Raw genomic sequence first — 20657 nt, 5'->3', positions numbered from 1 at the left:
AAATCAATTTCAAGAGCAGTTTCAGTATGACGACAATTCATAGATGTGTATTCAGTATGTAAATCCTGATTCAGAAGCAATAATTAATACTCTCTTCCTTCCGAATGCACAGCATTTTTCCTGAACTAGACCTGCAAACCAACCAACAAACAAAACTCTAGCCTAAACTTCTAGGCCTTAATTGACTTTCTTCAAACATGATTCCAATTCAAATACCCAATACCTTTAGCTGACCTTTCCATAACTGACATTGGCGATGGTGACAAACAGCCACCAGCTTCTACTCACACGTAACAACTACATGTACTACATTTTCTTCTAGTTTCAGTGAAGGCTAAAAGTATTTTGAAAGGAAAACATAAATCCATAACTAATATCCATAAAATCCTGGCAACAATGATGATGATGATGATGATGATGATGACGATGATGAATATGATGATTAAATAGAAATTCTGGCAATCTGGATTCACACATTCCCACAAGAGATATCTCACACCTTGGAAGAGAGAGCCTGAGAGAGCACACCTTGGTCAAAATGAGAACTAGCCTTTTCTTGCAAAGAAATATAGAAAAAAAAGACATGTGGTGGATCTCAATCATAATTAAGTAATCGTTGGTGGAGAAAGTCTTGGTGTGAATAATCTCAGCTTTTTCTCTGCGGTAGTCTTTGGCAAATAAACAGGCCTTTCTAGCAGACTCTAATGCAATGCCATGGAAGCGGATCACCAGTGAACACAAGCTATCTTCATGTTGGTTAATTAGCACATTACAGAGTTGCTGCCACAAAGTCACAAGCACATCTTTCTTCACCTTGGCCAACATGACTTTTCAGGGCGTTTTCCCTTTTCCCTGACCTTGACCTTGACCCCACATCCACCTTGACCAGACCTAGCTCCTCTGGTAATGTGTCGGTCTGTCCTATGACTTCAACTGGGCTGTTGTTCGGTCTCTTAAAGCTCACGCATGGCTGTTTAAATGACATGACCTTGAACTTTTATGGGTGACCTTTGACCCTGATGATGAGTGCAGGATACATGATGATGATCTTTGACATAGGGGATTATGTCATATGTGCTATGCATCCCATGTTCTCACAACATCCACAACACAGGTAGATGCCGCTGAGAGGAAGTGACACTTTACAGGATCTCTCATGTCTTCTATGTAACCTTCAACACAAGGTCAAGGTCACCCTGATTGTCTGCAGTGGCCATGATAGATTTATACTGATAGTAGAGTTCATTCATATCTGTGATTCGGACTGATGGTGTCCTGACAGACCGAGTCTCTGACGCTGGCTCAAACAACTTCGAGAGAATCTCCTGTAACTTCTCCACCTTGTATTCTGAAAATGCAATGCAAAATCTCAGATATGCAAATTACATCCTTGAATACTATGACAATGTGTTTGAAATCCATGTTTGTCCTAGTAGCTTTGATAGATATTGAGCTGTCTTCGAGTTATGCCCCAGAAACGGAATCCAGCTCTTTTTTGGGATTTGTGTTAATGGTTACCAAGGAAATCGAGAAAAATAAAATTGCCAAAAATCTGTACATACAAATTATATCATGTCTGATGTGACATAAGAACCTGAAGTGATGCAAGTCTCGGATGTTTACAACTTTCTTTTCATCCATGAGCTGACATAGGTAAGTCTTTGCATTTGTACTTGGCCACCGGAGACCGTAGAAACAATACGACAGATTGAGTGAATGAGTGAGTTTAGTTTTACGCAGCTTTTAGCAATATTCCAGCAACATCACGGCAGGGGACACCAGAAGTGGGCTTCACACATTGTACATATGTGGGGAATCGAACCCGGTTCTTAGGCGTGACAAGCGAACATTTTATCCACTAGGCTACCCTACCGCCCCCCTTCCCTGACAGACTGACATGAAGAAGTTCTCTCACCATCAAGGTCCTGCCCAAGGAATGAACACCACCTTTCCCTCATCTCCTCTGCAGAAGCCGTGTCATCCGAGAAGCCAGACAGGAAGAGAGCTGGCATAGAAGGCAGCACCAGATCCATCATGGTCGTCAACATCTCGGAGATGTCGTCCTCAGCTTCAAACATCTGCGCAGACCAAGCGTTCAGTTTCTGTGGAAATGAATATGACATGTCAACTCAATCTCGAATGACAGATGACTTCATCATAGCAAACGTTATTCAACAACGTAATGCATTATCCAGTTAACATGAAGTAAATCACTATAGCCTGTACAGGATCATTGTGTTCTGAAACATGCAGGACTGACTGACTGAGTTTGGTTTTACGCCGCTTTTAGCAATATTCCAGCAACATCACGGAGGGGGACACCAGAAATGGGCTTCACACATTGTGCCCATGTGGGGATTTGAACCCGGGTCTTCGGCGTGACGAGCCAACGCTTTAACCATTAGGCTACCCCACCACCCCACAACATGCAGGAAGACAGGAAGATGATGTACACCATACATGGGGGGAATGGAAGTAACTGTGGTCCAGGAATACCAGTGGTTGATGTCATGAGCAAGCAATGCCATCACAGTCAGTCTTGCTCAATACCAGAGTCCCAGAGAATTCAAAGAATTACAGTCCATTTGGCTCAAAAGCGGACCGATGAATTGCAATCTAACTCGAAAACTAATAAACATAAAATACTCAATGAAACGCTGATCATAATCAAAACATCATACCAACTCTGTGAGGTTTTTGCAGAATTTTTGTCCTAAAAACAATAAAGTTGTTTAACAAACTATCATTAAAATATTAAAACAGTTCACTGTTTGTTACGAGGGAGGAGTGCAGCGAAAGGGACAACCAGGTGTTCGAGAAGCACGTTCACAGACAAAGTTATTTATTCATTGACATGTGCTGTGCCGTCTCCATCCGTTCTCGAACACCTGGCTGTCCCTTTCTCTGCACTCCTCCCTCGTAACAAATAGTGAACTGTGTCAATATTTTAATGATAGATTGTTAAACAACTTTTTTATTTTTAGGACATAAATTCTGCAAAAACCTCACAGAGTTGGTATGATGTTTTGATTATAATCAGCATTTCATTGATTATGTTATGTTGATTAGTTTTCGAGTTAGATTGCAATTCATCGGTCCACTTTTGAGCCAAACGGACTATACCTTGCTATTTACTTCTTCTCAGATTCTGGCTGGAGATCTACTCACCTCTAAGCATTCCCTCTGGTAAAAGGCCACAAGCTGTTTACTCATCCCCAAGTTCTCACTCTTGCCCTCGATCACCTCAGTGTTGTAATGCCACGCTATGTTAAAGTAAGGCATTGCTTCTGCAAACCTGCAACACAACACAATGGCTGTAGTCTTGATCTTGTCCAACAGAAACGTTGCTTCATATGTACAGACAAGTGTGTGTGGTGAGTGTGTCACACTCGGACGACTGAACACAGTAACACACGTTATATTTGAGATTACACGTTCATACTGGACACAGCTTTAACAAGAGCCAAGGCACTCTAAAACAGTTGGACTGCAGTCTTTCAAACACCTACTCGTTTATCCACTATCTGACATGATATTGATCAATCTAACACAGTCTACTGCTGCAATGTGATTGCTCTAGCCACATCATGGCAAGGTGGAATAAGCCAAACCAGTGATCAATATTGCAAGCATTGATCCATGCTATTGGTGTATATTGACACAGTGAGCGAGTGAGTAAGTGAGTGAGTGAGAGTTTTATGCCACACTCAGCAATATTCCAGCTACATGGCAGCGGTCTGTAAGTAATCGAGTCTGGACAAGACAATCAAGTGATCAACAGCATGAGCATCAATCTACGCAACTGAGATACAATGACATGTGAAAACCAAGTCAGCAGACCTGAAGACCCAATCCCATTTGTCGCCTCTTACGAAAACCATGGATTCCTGACTGACTGAGTTTGGTTTTACGCCGCTTTTAGCAATATTCCAGCAACATCAAGGCGGGAGACCATGGATTACTGAAGACCAATTCTGACCCGGATCTTCACGGGTCACCTTGACACAGTACCAAATATGACACTGAACCTGACCAACTGACCCATTTGGCCGCCATTGATGACCAGCATCGTCAGGGACCTACTCTAATCTCACGGCGTCGTGGCTCCAATTACAGGACCTCCATGGCACCACCAAGGAGATAGATCAATGAGTACCATTCAATATAACCAATGGGCAAAAGAGGATTGTCTGAGGATGGTGTTACTCGGCTTTTAGCAATATACTCTAGCCTGGAGCTGGTATCAGTACTCCATGTCCTCTGCTCTAGCAATATCTTACAGCATAATAGTGTAGGAGACCAGAGGTGAGGTGAGGTGAAATTGGGTTTAACGTCATGCTTGAGAATATTTCGCTCATATGACGACGTGCATGCGTGTGTATGTGTATGTGCGACTGCTTGTACTAGCCCAGACTGAAGCTGGTTTTATAGTGCTAGCCCACTGAGATACCATGCCACAGTGAAGCATGAATACCCCACTCAGACACATCATACTGACTCCAAGCTGACCAGTCCTTGTACCCATTAATGCCGAGCGCCAGGCAGGGACCAACAAGTACCATATTTTAATGTCTTTTGGTATGACGCGGTCGGGGATCGAACCCGCGACCTTCCGCTCTCTGGGCGGACGACTGACTGACTGACTGAGTTTAGTTTTACGCCGCTTTTAGCAATATTCCAGCAATATCACAACGGGGGACACCAGAAATGGGCTTAACACATTGTGCCCATGTGGGGAATCGAACCCGGGCCTTCGGCGTGACGAGCCAACTCTTTAACCACTAGGCTACCCCACCGCCCCTGGGCGGACGATCTAACCACTACACCACGGAGGCGGCGTAGGAGACCAGAAATGAGCTTGACTTATTGTACTCATGTGGAGTGAATGCCTTAACCATGTAGCTGCTATTCTGGGCTGGAAGCAGCATGAGAACGATCATCAGATCAAACGTCTTGAGGTCCGAGATTAACTTACCTTTCTTTATAATAGGCTTCTAGACCTTTAACAAAGAGGTACACCACTTCCCTGAACTGATGGTATTTCCGATGCCAGGCCTGAAACAAAACGCTCATCATATAGCCTGATGTTTCAACACTGCCTTGCAGGTGCTGTCTCATGGCGTGTGGTGTGGTGTGGTGTGGTGTGGTGTCTCTTGGTGTGGTGGTGTGGTGTGTGTGGTGTGGTGTGGTGTGGTGTGGTGTGGTGTGGTGTGGTGTATAGCTATGTGTATGTGTGCTTGTGTATATATTTATGATACATCCTGTTACACACTACTCAGCAGTCTACATGGAATTCACCCAGAGCAGGTAATTTCGAAATGTTAACACCTTAAACCTGGCAACTGTGTTCAGGTAAAATACAAAGTACCATGGATAAAATAACATTCTAAAACTGGAAACACCTAATGTTTATCTTCATTCTTATACCTCATGCAGTCTCAGACCCTGCTCGCCCTTCTCTCTCTGGATGTTCGTCATCATCTCCTGAGCCGCAGCACGTAAAGACTTCGTTCTGAAACACATGAGAAGGCTTAACTGACAAAGTATTATCTCAAATATAACAAATGTATACTTGACCACTTTCTTAATGGCTTTGTGTATCAAACACAGAGACTGACATCCTACATCATCATGTACATAGACACACCTTCAGTAAAGTCACTGATTCTGACCACTAAACGATTCTCACCATAATGTAATTTTTTGAGTAAAATTGATATTTTATACTTATCCTGACTCATGTTTATTATGCTTGTCTCCTCCTTCTATGCGAATGATAGTGGAACACTTGAAATCCCTTGTAGTTCCCTTTAAAGCGGACGTAAAAGAACACTCACCCACGAGTTTCCTCCCTTGCATACTTTCCCGCCAAAACATTCACATGACTAACCATGCTTGTCACTCTCTCCGTAATATGCCCGACACCTGGATCTACCATTAAATCCGAAGTGTCATCTAGTGGGGAGGTTGGGAGGGCTTGACATCATGAGTCAGGATAAGTATAAAATATCAATTTTACTAAAAAAAATACATATTTTTCCTTATCCTGACTCATGCTTATTATGCTTCCAGTATCCGTGGGATAGGTGGTGGGTCAAGCCACTTTCCCGGATTTATCGGCTGTCCTAGATACGTCCTGTATCTCCCCCCATGGGAACTGTAATACAGCACTTCCTGACGATCCTGTTCTTTCAACTTTAATCTGTCAACTCGTAGGGAACAATACTTAACAGACTTCTTTAAGACATGTGAATCTACTAGATTCATGTGGATTTGTCATATAAGTTGCCACCCTTTCCATGTACGAGTATCTTCTATACAAGTACAGGGTCTAAATCACTCATACTGGTCTATTCTTAGACATACATATGGACTTATAACCAGACTCTGGAGTGAAGGTTATCTGTCATGTGATAACAGGGGTGAGATTCCTAACTCAACGCCTTTGTGAAACCATTAATTGCTGTGCTACAACAAGTGGCCCAAATTGGTGAATGCCGGATACGTCTTCAGTAGCAATGTCTCTGAGGTAATGGTTGGCAAACACCGTATCCGATTTCCAAAAGCAGCGCTTCATTATAGATGAGATCGAGCAGTTTCCATGTAAAGCGAATGTAGATGCCAGAGCTCTAACTTCATGTGGGTTGGATGCTCGTGGAGGATCTAGTCCTGCTGCTTTATAGGCCCTCAGTATAATGGCTCTCATCCATACTTATATTGTTGTTCTTGAGACGTCTGTAGATGTCTCTGTAGACAATGTGATTAAAAGGCACTTAAAATTCCGTCTTCTTGTTTGTGTCTAGTAGATGTCTCTGTGTGTATTAAACTCCAGCGATAATAGCATAACTACGCTTATGGAAAATAGTACCAGACAATATTTGATTAAAAGGCACTTAAAATTCCGTCTTCTTGTTTGTGTCCAGTTCAAGTATCAGTGCTACGGAACATCGTTCATTCACGACTGACGTGTGTCTAGTGACAGGGTGACGGTGTAGTGTTGAAACACACTTTGGAAATCTAAAAGACAACCATCCCACGAATTCATCTAGAAAAGGTTTTCTGTCTACAAACCCAACAGGTTTGAAGATTAAACAACATTTTGTTCTGTGGAAGGCGTGTTACAGTCACGTCATTGGTCCCAGTACAGTACAGCAGTTCGATGAAGGATAACTCTAGTCGGGAATCCGAGTCAATGAAATGTGTCAATCTCTGCATCAGATACTGGGACAAACCTCTCGGACTGATTAGGAATGTGTGGCTCAAAAATTCATTTAGCACTGACTCCGATAAGAAAGAAGCTGTTTTCTGGTTCGATGGCATGGATGCTGTGGCAGATCAACTCACATGTCACACTAAGGTAACGTTTTAACAACAAACAGGTTGTAGGAATTCAAGGGCTGTAATATTCTTATCAGTCTTCCTGCTACGTCACCATCAACTTTAACTAGGTCATTGACCTTAATCGGGGTTAGCCTGATGGCGGCCATGTTTGTTTACAAACAATGCAAACAATTGTTGTTGTTTTTTTAAGGTTATTTATTTTAAAAAGACTACTATTTATAACGCAATTTTATTGCAAAATAATAATGTCTAATAAAAAAGAGTATTCACATTCTTTAACCTTTATGTTTTCTCTTAAATATCGGAATGTGTGAGTACAGCACGTTCTAATTATCAAGGAAACGGTAAAAGTTGTCAATGAACTTGGATCATGAAAAGTAGTTCCGTCAACCAATCATATTTCTTCTCTGCTCAGCTGACCAATCAACATTGAGAATCACTGAAAAGCACATGTGTGATTATCACAAAAATAAAATGAAATAGAGTTTTCTGAGTGTGTAACTCGAAAGTCGTTTGCTCAGAAGTCTCACAAGCATCACTGGTGAGATGTTGTAGTACTACATTGAGATCCCAAGCAGGTGCCTTCAATTTCTTTTGATGATCTTCCAGTTTAAAGGAGCATAATAGAGCGAGTAGTTCTGGCACTTTTGTCAGCTTGATTCCTGTCTTCACTGTGATGACTGTACTGATCGCCGCCAGATATGTAGACAAGGTCGAACCTTTCAGTCTCCTCGTCTGTCATGGGTGACACCAGTAATCCCCACTTGAGGATGCAAAGCTTTCATTGCTGTGAAGCCTTTCTGCTGTGCGTAGAGTTCAAATCTCTGCCACTTGTCATCATACAAGTTGCGAGTTGATCTGCGTAGAGCTAAAGTTACTGCGTTTGCTGCTCTGGCAGAATATCCTCTTTTCTTCAAGCAAGTTTTGATACTGTACATGCGTGAAGCTGAAACAATTTCTGTGAGCTTGTTTGGTGTGCGGATGTACTAGTAGGTTCGTCCACGTTGGTAATTTCAGGGTTGGACTTCCGAGTTCCTGAATGAGGTCTGGAAACCATATTCTTGCTGGCCAGTAGGGATCGACCAAAATCAGTTGCAAGACTGTCGTCTGCTTGATTTTCTCGAGTACTTGAGGTAGTAGAACTGGGGCGGAAACGCGTATGTGTTTAGTCCTTCCCAAGGTATGTTCAGTGTGTCTACTGCCCACGCTTGCAGGTCTGGTACTGGAGAGACGAATGTTTGTAACTGTTTGTTGAACCTTGTGGCAAACAGGTCCATGAGCGGGGATTGTAATTCCTGTATGATGAGTCGAAATGCCTCTGGGTGGAGCATCCATTCTGTTGGGGATGGTTGCTGTGGACGAGATAGAGCATCTGCCAGGACATTCTTTGCTTCTGGGATATGGCACGCCGCCTTTATCCAAATGTTTAGGCTGTCTACTAGTTCGAACAGTTGGAATATGAGCTGTAAGAGGCTTGGCGATCTTGTTCAGCCTTGTCTGTTGATGTAGTATGCCACTGTGGTGTTGTCCGTGTGAACTGTCAACATTCTCTTGACTAGAAGACTCCACCAGTATTGTAAGGCGTTGATTACTGCTTTCATTTCCAATTGATTGATGTGAAGTTGTTGCTCCCTTCTCAACCACTTTCCTGCTGTTACCTTGTTTCCGTGATGAGCTCCCCAACCTTGCAGAGACGTATAGATGTGTGTTGCAGACCGGCTCTTCTAAGTAGATTCCTCAACAAACATTCTAAATGAATCTACCTGGTTTGAGAAGATAATCTTGATTGAATTTCTTCATATTGTAGATTAGTCAAAATTTCTCCTTGGAATTCTCTTTGGGTATTCCGCCGAATAAGGTGGGCGCTGACCATGGGACTTTTAAGAGTGGCTTGGTAAATCTTTTGCTCCAGAAGCAAGATGAAAGGAGACCCTGTCTTCTTAAAAGTGTAAGGCCTGCCATCGTAGATACTAGATGTTCCGACATGAAATGCTGATCTCTCTTCTGGGTAAATAAGGCTGAAAGAATAATCCTGTCTTCCTCTTCATGAGAATGCTGGAACTTTGACATAAGCGCCTCGTTGATTGCTCTGGATATTGCAGGCCCAAAAAAGGTCCGCCTGGTCGTTGTGTCCAGTTGAGCGATCTTCTTATCTTCTACTTTGTATGACCTACTGCGACCCTCGTTAATAAGCTTATAGTTCTCATCCACCTCCTGAGCTTTCATAAATGGTTCCATGAGATGTAAAGGAAATCTTCTTGCATTAAATGTCGGGACATGTTGACTCTGGAATTTCGTAGCTTTGTCAAATGCTGTGCTGAGAGTTGCAAGGACTCCAACCACAGGTTCAATGGGTGGGATCGTGAGAGAGTAGAGTCCTCGTTCAACATCTTGTACGTGAGTACCTCATTTGTCTCTTTGGAAGGAGATGCTAAGTCCAGACCACTCGCAATCCAAGATGTAACTTCTCAATCCGAGAAGATACCATCACTTTCTTTATCTGTTCTATGAGTCGATTCTCGCTCTGATGAACTGTGTCTTTGCGAGTGCATTCGCGAATGCTCCCTTCGCGGATCCTCCTTCCGGTAATCTTCCATTCGCGAATGCTCCCTTCGTGACTGGTCTTCTCTTCGGACGTGATTTCCTCTGTATGAAGGAGATGTTGATCTGTAACTGTGAGATCTACAGGAGTCTGATGTAGTACGATCACGCCTCGATGGAGATCCCCTTCGACTGGAAAGGCCATGCGAAGATAGGTCTTCCCTAACTTCATCCACTTCAGTGACGTTCGTAGAACCTTCACGAGTGTAAACTGGAGATACTTCTGCCGGTAAGGATCTTCTTGAAAGCAGCCTTCTTTTCAGCGAACCGCGGCTCCATCATGGACATCATTTGCTGTGTGAACTGCTTCATGAACGCTCCTGGGTCGAAGTTCTGCGCTGACTGCTGAGTCTGCTGTGGAATTGACGACGCCTCTGAGAACGTGGAGTCTTCCTCCAATCTGCGTTCTAGCTGCGATGAGGAGATACTACTGCTACCTCTGGTGCCAGATGTCTGCATAGCTGACGGCCCTTCTTGAGATATCTGATGTGATGAACCAGATACCGACGTCGTAGATCTCGTCAATGATGGATGCTGCGACGTTCTGCTGATAGTTGTAACTTCAGGCAGTAGAATAGGGGGGTCATCAAAACGTCTGGTTCAGCAGGAGGCACTATCTCTTCGTTCAAAGACTTCTGATGAGTAGTCTTACTTGGTGGAGATGACTTCGAAGAGGATCTCGACCCTGACGTCTACTTCTATTGCAACACTGCTGAAGACGACTTCTGCTTCTTAGTCTGAGATGACAGCAACTCTGATGAAGATGCCCTCTTTTTAGATGCAGTCATGTCAATCGGGATAGAGGCCTTCCCCTGAGACGAAATCGGCAATTCACTGGAAACATGAATTTCAGATGTAGTTTGCAACACACGGTTACTCATGCTATCTCTAGGATTATCAGCCATGACTTGAGATAATCTTCGTACCCTGTCCTTCGAGCGTCTATGTACAGACCATAAATAATCACTAAATTGTGAAGAACATAAAGTAGTACAAGAAGGACATAAGGGGTGTGGATCAGCCACAGATAACCTGTGCCTGCAAAGAGAACACGATTTCATCAAAAGTAAACAAAAATTACAAGAGATGAAAACTCAAGATAATTATGTAATTTTGAACATAATTCCTATATAATATACAATGAATAATATACAGACCAAAAACCGTATACAGCAGAATTTAGGCTATAGGATTGAAACTAAAAGAAATATAGTGCCGTATAGGGACTCCAAAGTTCACACAACCATCCACCAGGGCGATGGAGGAGAGAGTGACAAGCATGGTTAGTCATATGACTGTTTTGGCGGGAAAGTACGCAAGGGAGGTAACCTGGGGTGAGTGTTCTTTTACGTCCGCTTTAAAGGGAACTACAAGGGATTTCAAGTGTTCCACTATCATTCACATAGAAGGAGACAAGCATAATAAGCATGAGTCAGGATAAGGAAAAATAATCTAATTACCGTATTTTTTGCACCATTACCCGCTCCTGAATATTACCCGCACCCCAGTTTTGGAGTTAATCTCGACAACACAGTCTACACATAACCCGCACCTTACTATTACCCGCAACCTTTTGTGCGATTCAGTGTAAAACTAAAAGTAAGACGCGGAATATCTTTCAGTAGCCAGGATCTAGCGTACCTTTATTGGGAGTTGCCATCAAAAAGTTTTCAAAATCGTTATAATTTGCTATCCTTCTTCTTTTTTATATATCCTTTTTTCCATATTATTTGATGTAATAAATTGTCAATATTAGTGTCGTTGACCGATTGAACATCGTGTGGCTGACGGATGAGTAGCGTCACCATTTTAGAAGTAGACCGCACCGAATGGAAATATTGTAGTAAATTCATGTTTCAGACAACTTTAATAATCTTTCGGGATAAATCATCATGTCTTCTGAATAATAAACATAATCCATTGTTGTTATTACAAAATAAATGATTAAAACTGATGTGTCGTTCTAACTTCTATGTCTGGCTGCACTGCGACAACTCTCCTACCCAGAATTCCTTGCGGCGAGCCTCTGCCACCGCCAGAAAAATGTGGCGTTTTTAACAGTCCATTCAATATAATGTACATAATTCGTAACTTTTGTTATGTTTGATGGGACTACACATCTAATTAAACATTGTTGCTAAAATGGTTTAGTTTCACTGAGAAAATATCCAGAAACGTGTACCACCACTATTTCGATTTGCGCGGCGATCCTTTGTTTACATGGGTTGTACCCACGTGCTGTCATCGAGGCTTTATGGAGAGAAAACGATGCAGCCAGTTTGAAATATAAATATGTATTGTCATAATATTTACGTAACAGTGTAAAACTGATATTAGATGTTATGCTAAGTCATCGCTGCGCCGGAGTGTGTACTGCGACCTACCACGTGCCAATCAGTCGGGGTTTCCCGGCATGAATTTAGTATAGACATGTGATTGGCTGAAAATACCACACCCACACAAATTAAGCCAGTAGAAACACTTCAAATTCATATCGCAATAGCAATATACTCATATGGTTAAAAATAACATGAAACACATAAGAATATAAAAAGATAACATGCAGAAACTGAAGAGCTAGAATTATTTATTTTGACAAATGATTATTTTGATTAAATATGTATTCTGCCAATATGGAAACGATAGCATTTCAGTTCATTTCGTCTTCACTGATGGATATTTACGCAGGTGGGAGGACTGCAACTAACAATACTGATTTTCTTAATTGTTGTGACAACACTACATCGAGCGAAATCACTTTGTAATCGTACGAATTGCATTAGGATTGTGTTGACAATATTTTATTCTTAATTTTGTTTCTTTATAAACAATATATTATCTTGTAGCAAAATACATTAACAACTCTTTAACTAATCACGTGGCCCTCCTCCATTGATTATCAACGAGACTAAATTACGAAAAACATCAATGTAAATACCTGCCACGCCCACCCACATGTCGCGACAAGTTCATGGTGACCTGATGAATATTCATACAAGAACCCGACACCTCCATGGCAAAATGTCGATTGCTATTTTTATACGCTTTAGAAATGAAATAATCACGGAAGTAAATTCACAGTACCATTTATAAACTTTTGCTGTCCATAAAGTATGTATTAGCATTGCTGATTCACGTAATTAACGACAAAAAGTTTTCGCTTTTGCACACGTCCCCAACTCCGACATTTTGGCGAGCGTCCCAGCCAGGGTTGCGATGAATGTGCTAAGGCGTACGGAATTACCGGACGGCATTGTATGCTCTTTGAACATTTTCATAACAGTTACAAGCAGGATTGTTTTATTCATAAATCAAATCTACTGTCATATTATTGATACACCGCTCGATTTGAAATTGAAAGTCGCGTTTTAAATAGCACATACAACGACTACATTCCCGGGGTATTTTATAACACTTCCTTAAAAAAAATTCATGTTTTCTCCGTGTAAAATCCACTCATAACCCGCTCTGGATTATAACCCACACTGCCGCATAACCCGCAGTTTTAGAGGGAAAAAGATGCGGGTAATAGTGCAAAAAATATGGTAGTGTAGTTGGGTGACGAGCAAGGTATATGGAGAACCTGAAAATAGCATGAAAGAGTTCTATGAATCGCACATTGTTCTGTGCCCAAACCTATGGTGTCTACAAGCCTGAACACAGCTCCAACATCAAATTCAGTACATTTCTGATTTTTCACTGAGACTTTACCTATGTTTAACGCTGCCTCCAGCAATACAGTACTTGCATCTAGCTGTCCAGATAAAAGCCCAGAAGCATGTTTGAAATCATAACAAGGAAAATGTAATTTTTGGAGTAAAATTGATATTTTATACTTATCCTGACTCATGCTCTTTTTGCTTGTCTTCTTCTTGCGAACATAGTGGAACACTTGTATCTCCCTAATTGAAGCTCCCTTCAATTTAAAATCACTAATTAGTATTCACCACGAGTTACCCCCCTTCCACAAGCGCGGGAACGAGGGCGCCACCTCTACCCATGTGCCTCACTCTCTCCTCATATACTGAGCCCAACATTTGAATTTACAGGGAAATCCAAAGTGTTATTTGGGGAGGATGGGAGGGCTGACCTCATGAGTCAGGATAAGTATAAAATATCAATTTTACTCCAAAAATTACATATTTTCCTTATCCTGACTCATGCTCTTTTGCTTGTAGCATCCTACGAACGGAGGTGGGAATATCTAATACTTTGGATTTTTAATAATTAGTGATTTGAACTGTGATGATTGTAATAACCCTATGGGAACTTCATAAAGGCACTGAACTGATGAATTCCTGCTGCTAACTTATCAGCTGCCATATAAAAGGTTATTACCATGTACTTATTATGATAAAGTATATATAACATTAATACAATGCTTAAGACTAATAGACTTAAGCTTGTTAATATGCTAGTATAAACTCCTTAGAGTTTGTTAGCTAAAATACTTTAAGATATAACATAGTACTAAGCTTAAGATATGATTAAACTTAAGCTAATTATATAATAGCAAACTCTTTAGAGTTTGTTAGTTAATATACTTATATGATATAGATATAATGCTGAGCTTAAGATATGAATAAGCTTTAGCTACATATATAATAGCAAAAACTCTGTAGAGTTTGTTAGCTAATATATTTTTATAATATGAGTATAGTACTGTGCTTAAGCTATAATTAACTTAAGCTACATATATAATAGCCAAACTCTGTAGAGTTTGTTAGCTAATATATTTTTATAATATGAGTATAGTACTGTGCTTAAGCTATAATTAACTTAAGCTACATATATAATAGCCAAACTCTGTAGAGTTTGTTAGCTAATATATATTTATAATATTAGTATAGTACTGAGCTTAAGATATAATAAACTTAAGCTACATATATATATAGCAAAACTCTGTAGGGTTTTGTTAGCTAATATATTTTTACAATATGAGTATAGTAGTGTGCTTAAGATATAATTAACTTAAGCTACATATATAATAGCAAAACTCAAGTGAGTTTGTTAGCTAATATATTTTTACAATATGAGTATAGTAGTGTGCTTAAGATATAATGAACTTAAGCTACATATATATAGCAGAACTCCATGAGAGTTTGTTAGCTAATATATTTTACAATATGAGTATAGTATTGTGCTTAAGATATTATTAACTTAAGCTACATATATAATAGCCAAAAACTCTGTAGAGTTTATTAGCTAATATGTTTATAGTGTAACCATAGTACTAAGCTTAAGATAAGATTAGACTTAAGCTAAATGTATATATAGCAAAATAAACTCTTCGCCTACAGATTGAAGCTGTACATCTAGGTCCTTCGTCAAGGTGGTCCGTGACTTCCTTCGCGAAGGTGACATCGTCCTGGCTGCTACGCGTTGACGGGGTGCCTCTGGGGTGCTGTCTACGTTGGAGCCTTCGCTTAGGCTCGGGACCCTGCTACGCGAGATATTGGTCCTCCATGATGTTCATAATTTGTCGCATCATGTCTTCTGGGATGGTCTGCGGCGAGGTCGTGTCGGTGCTTTATCTGCGGTGTTAATGGAGGGTCCACGGAAAATCGTCCGACATCAGTGTAGAGGCATCAGGCTGCATGGTGATCTCTGCTGATGTCGTTGTAGCTGTCCCCGGTCGTTTCTTGTGGCGTCGTCGGGGATGATGATCAGCTGATCATCGTAGAGTCCAGGTCATCGGCTGGAACAATCTCGCTGAGAAAGTCCTAGTAGACTTCGTTGATTTTCCCTCAGAGGTCGGCGCTGCCCTGGGTGTGCGGCGTCTGCGTTGAGTGTTGGTAATGATGGGACCCTCAGGGCGATCATCGCGATATCTGGCGCGCGGTACATCAGGCTGCATGCTGATCTGTGCCGACATCGGTCAATCTTTGATGTACATCCGGTATGAAGACCGGCTGATCATCATACAGGCCCAAAACTTCGATGGGAGCGGTCCCGGTTGTTGAGATGTAGTAGAAAAACCCTCTAGTCTTCTGCTGCGACGATGGGATGTCTGGGGAAGCAGGATGCTTCTTGGAGATGGCGGACTACGTCCCACACCTCTCCACCACTCTGGCGGAACACCACCACGAGGGGAGTCGGCCAACAGCAGTAGACTGGCGAGGGTTCGTGTATCAGTCATACTAGACTCTGCATACACGACCTATCTGCTGTCGTGCCAAACGCAAAGTAAATATTAATAAAAGGTAGAATTGGATAAATTAGTACCGCAACTGCAATGTGAATATAATAAACATGGCCGTACATCATATTAAAGGCGGATCAGCAGCAGCATAAAAACGTAATCTGCAATAGTACAGAATTTTCATCAACGTAATCCACTGAAAACAAACACGCAGCCCCGCGTGAATAAACTGTAGAAAACGACTAAATATCAATATATAATCGTTGAAGGATACTAGCTAAACCTCTATAGATGTCTATACGAGGTAACTAACTAAATATAATTCAAAGGATATAGTGTGTCGGGAGACACAGGCGCTCTCACGTCCAGCTCACTGGGCGAAGAAGGAGAGAGTGAGGCACATGGGTAGAGGTGGCGCCCTCGTTCACGCGCTTGTGGAAGGGGGGTAACTCGTGGTGAATACTAATTAGTGATTTTAAATTGAAGGGAGCTTCAATTAGGGAGATACAAGTGTTCCACTATGTTCGCAAGAAGAAGACAAGCAAAAAGAGCATGAGTCAGGATAAGGAAAAATTTAAAATATGCTGTCATCAGCTGCATTCTTCCTACCTGAGATGTAAAAGTATATTCAGTACTTGTTACTCACCTCTGTTCAGTGTCCAGCCTATTTAGGTACGTGATCTGTTCCAGCAGAACCCACTTCAGCGTGTCCTCGTCTGTCCCATTCATAAACAGATACAGGCTCACCATCCGCAGCCTCAGGTCGTCAAGGGGCTTCTTGGGAAACTGTTTCTCCAACTTGGCTAGACTCCTCAGCTCTCCCATAATAATCTGAAGAGGTGAGGTGAATTGGGTTTAACTTCGTGCTTGAGAATATTTCGCTCATATGACGACGTGCATGCGCGTGTATGTGTATGTCTGGCTGCTTGTACTAGCCCAGACTTAAGCTGGTTTTATAGTGCTAGCCCACTGAGATACCATGCCGCAGTGAAGCATGAATACCCCACTCAGATACATTATACTGACTCCGAGCCGACCAGTCCTTGGTGTACCCATTAATGCCGAGCGCCAGGCAAGGACCAACAAGTACCATAGTTAAACGTCTTTTGATATGACGCGGTCGGGAATGATCACAGGATTATAAGTTCTTGAAACGTTTTCTGGAAGTGTTCAAAAATAGGCCTGAAAGTTGAAGTGTCCATATCGTATCCATGTTGATGCGCCAGGATTCAAATTTGACTGGAACAATTTTGATGGAGCCCAGGCAAGCCATAATTTCAACGACTGAGCAAGGATGTGAATCAAGAATGTTCTAATCTGCGACATTCTACCCTATAAGGCAGAGTGAGTGGGTGTGCCTGAGTTTGTTTAGAAAAGGAAGCAACCACACAATTTCCAGCTTGATGGTTAAAAGCATAATGCATGCAAACTCCAACCCCTGGATTCAAACCCACATTAATGAGGTCCTAACATACTGCAGTCCCCAGGCCTGAAATCCCTACTGACACTGCTACCAGTTAGTCTTTAGTGAGTGAGTGAGTTTAGTTTTACTAAGCACTCCGCAATATTCCAGCTATATGGCGGTGGTCTGTAAATAATTGAGTCTGGACCAGACAATCCAGTGATCAACAGCATGAGCATCGATCTGCGCAATTGGGAACCGATGACATGTGTCAACCAAGTCCGCGAGACTGACCACCCAATCCTGTTAGTCGCCTCTTACGACAAGCATGGGTCACTGGAGATCAATATTCTAACCTGGACCTTCACGGGTACCTAGTCATTAAACAGCCACTGAAGTTCTACACTATACAGTATGTCTTGTGGCCCTGTCATCTTAGCAAATAGAGTCATTTAGACCAATGTCAAGTGGAAATGATGTCTTGTTATGAGAGTCGTGACTTACACTTTGCAGCAACTCCCCAGGAGGCTTGGCAGCACTCATCTCCATCATGTTGATGACGATGCCGAGAGTGTCTTTCATGGCCAGCTGGGCGTGGACGACGGACAGGTTGATACGTTGTGACATGTGCACTGTCTGAGTGCCTGTAGTTTGTGCTGAAATGGAACACCACAAGTATAAAATTCTGAACTGGGTACTGGGGGCTTAACTGAGGCTCTGAACCTGTCATTGTAATGTGGGAGGCTAAAGAATATGTGGTTTAGGCATGAACCGATTTGTTGGAACCAGGTACAGTCAAACACCGTTGTCTCGATATTTACGGGACCAGGAAAAAATATCGACTTATCCGAATATCGACACATCTGAGTTGGGCATATCATCACATACCAACCTGAAAGAAATGAAAGAAAACAAATGAAAACAGTAGATTGCATGTCTATTATTTATTTGTCCTCACAGAGATCGCAAATACACATGGTAATCTCGTCATAGTGTCCATTTTGAAATATACAAAAGTTGGATTTACTCCACAAACGAAGTGAAGAAATCAGAAAGTTTTAACTGATGGGCATTTGGTGCTGGCATGAACGCAATACTGGTCAACCACTCTTGATATATATAACAAGTCCTTGTGTCATTCGACCTCCATCTCTCGATTCCACAAATCGAGTCAGGACGTCGGGGTTGCTTGTGCAAGTGAGGGCGGGGGTTGGGCTGGTTCCTCACTGTCAGTCTCACAGTCGCAATCACTGTCGTCGGCGGCTGGCTGTCTGGCTGCGATCACATCATCCACAACTCGTCGGGAGCATCGGTAGCAGTAGTGGTACTGGTATTTGTGAACCCGGCCCTTCGGAAGCAGTTACTGATTGTTGTTGGTGTAGCTGCATCCCATGACATCTTTACAAATCTTAAGGCATCCAAAACAGACACATTCATTTCTTTTTTTTTGATTCAATGGAGGCCAAATGCTTCAATGTTACGTGTTTCCTGTAGTGGACTTTCAGATTTTGGATTATTCCCTGATCCATGGGTTGTGTTTTGCTCATTGTGTTCGGTGGCAGAAAGATTAACTTTACATTTGTCAAATTTGGAACATGTGGACGGGCAGGGCAGTTATCAATCACAAGGGCAATTTTCCCTTTTTTCTTCTGCATTTTTCTATCTAAATTTCTGACCCAACCTTCAAAAATTTCGGATGTCATCCATGATTTCGTGTTAGCATGGTAATCTGTAGGGATCTTTTTCACGTTCTTAAAGCACCTAGGATTTGGGGCTTTCCCTGTCGTCAAGAGTGGCAACTTGTCAGATTCCGACATGTTTGAGACAACAAGAACAGTTATTCGTTCTTTACTTCGGTTCCCACCATGACATTTAGAACCTTTGAAGTCAAATGTCTTATCTGCTTCTAGTCGATAAAAACAACCCCATTTCATCTGCTTTGTAAATGTCATCTTTGTCATATGACTGCAAAAGTGTCGCTAAGTTTGTGTTCCACTGTTTCATAGCATCGGAAGCTGTGCCAACAGCATTCTCCTCCACACAAACCGTCTTGAAGACAATATCGTGTCTCCCTTTAAACCTATCTAACCAGCCATTTGTACATGTGAATACACTAACCTCCAATTTTTCTGCCAATTCTTCTGCCTTAGCCATAATCATATGCCCTGATACATTAATGTTACTATCCCTAACTGTCTTAAACCATTTCAAAACTGCCTCATCTACATCCTCAAACTTAGCCGTACGCATGTGTTTTCTTGCTGGAGAGAATGATGAACTCTCAAATGCCTCTTTGATTTTCTGAGAATTCTTTATCCATGTTGAAAGTGTGTTCTGGGGAACGCCAAATTCTTTAGCAATCTCCAGTTTTTTTCCACCATTCTCAACCGCGATGATAGCTTCATACTTGGTCTCGATCTTATTAACTGTTTACTTTCTCTTTTTAGGTGTACCAAGCCGGGTCCTTTGCTAGATTGCTCAGACCTGGTGATAACCGTACTGACAGACCTACCATTTGGTAACATGTTATAGCCCCAAAACACAATAGCGTTCAATTGACTCCTAATCCGCATTTCTCAGTCAGCGATTTAGTAACAACTCCACAATCAATTGCTTGTCACGTGATGACACAAGTCCCTGACTAGATTCTCACTATGTTTTGATTCGATACTATAATCCGTTATCAGGAGTGTTAAGTTGAAATTGGGAGTACATCCTAGTAAGATAAACAAACAAGTGACAGCTACAACTCAATTAGCCTTAATTAGCTTACACTACCGCTACCTTTGATTCATGCCGCAGCGTGTGTGTAAACACGTGGAGACAGTCACAGTTCAGATGGATACTTGTCCGAGAAAGGTAGGTGTATATCGACTTAACGTGCAAATATCGAGTTAAAAGAGTAATTTTGCTTGTCGGGACCATGAAATCATATCGAGATATCTGAAATATTGAGACATCCGTATCGAGTTAAAAGGGTTCAAATAATGATAAATAATGAAGGATTTTGCCAGGACCGAGAAATTATATCGAGACAACCGAGATATTGAGTTATCAGAGTTCGACCTCACACGACTCATGTAGGGAACTAAACTCAGTCAATTATTCTGGTAATATCAAGCACTAGGACACACTGTCTTGACAAACTGTACTTGTTCATTCATTTGTGAG

General features: G+C 41.8%; 1 protein-coding gene across 1 annotated transcript in view; it reads right to left on the bottom strand.

The window, feature by feature from the left end:
* Window positions 1-510: 510 nt before the first annotated feature.
* LOC124292437 (ubiquitin carboxyl-terminal hydrolase 25-like) overlaps window positions 511-20657 on the bottom strand; it is a 39052-nt gene continuing 18905 nt past the window's right edge. Inside the window, 7 exon segments of the mRNA XM_046729517.1 lie at window positions 511-1348; window positions 1916-2102; window positions 3169-3295; window positions 4976-5055; window positions 5428-5512; window positions 16731-16915; window positions 17991-18142. Coding sequence (XP_046585473.1) covers window positions 1164-1348; window positions 1916-2102; window positions 3169-3295; window positions 4976-5055; window positions 5428-5512; window positions 16731-16915; window positions 17991-18142 — 1001 coding nt within the window. The 3' untranslated portion in view covers window positions 511-1163.

Source organism: Haliotis rubra, unplaced genomic scaffold (assembly GCF_003918875.1).
Source record: "Haliotis rubra isolate DU_JTF1 unplaced genomic scaffold, ASM391887v1 Scf517, whole genome shotgun sequence".
NCBI classification, from domain to species: Eukaryota; Metazoa; Mollusca; class Gastropoda; order Lepetellida; family Haliotidae; genus Haliotis; species Haliotis rubra.
This window is presented reverse-complemented; position numbering and strand designations above follow the sequence as displayed.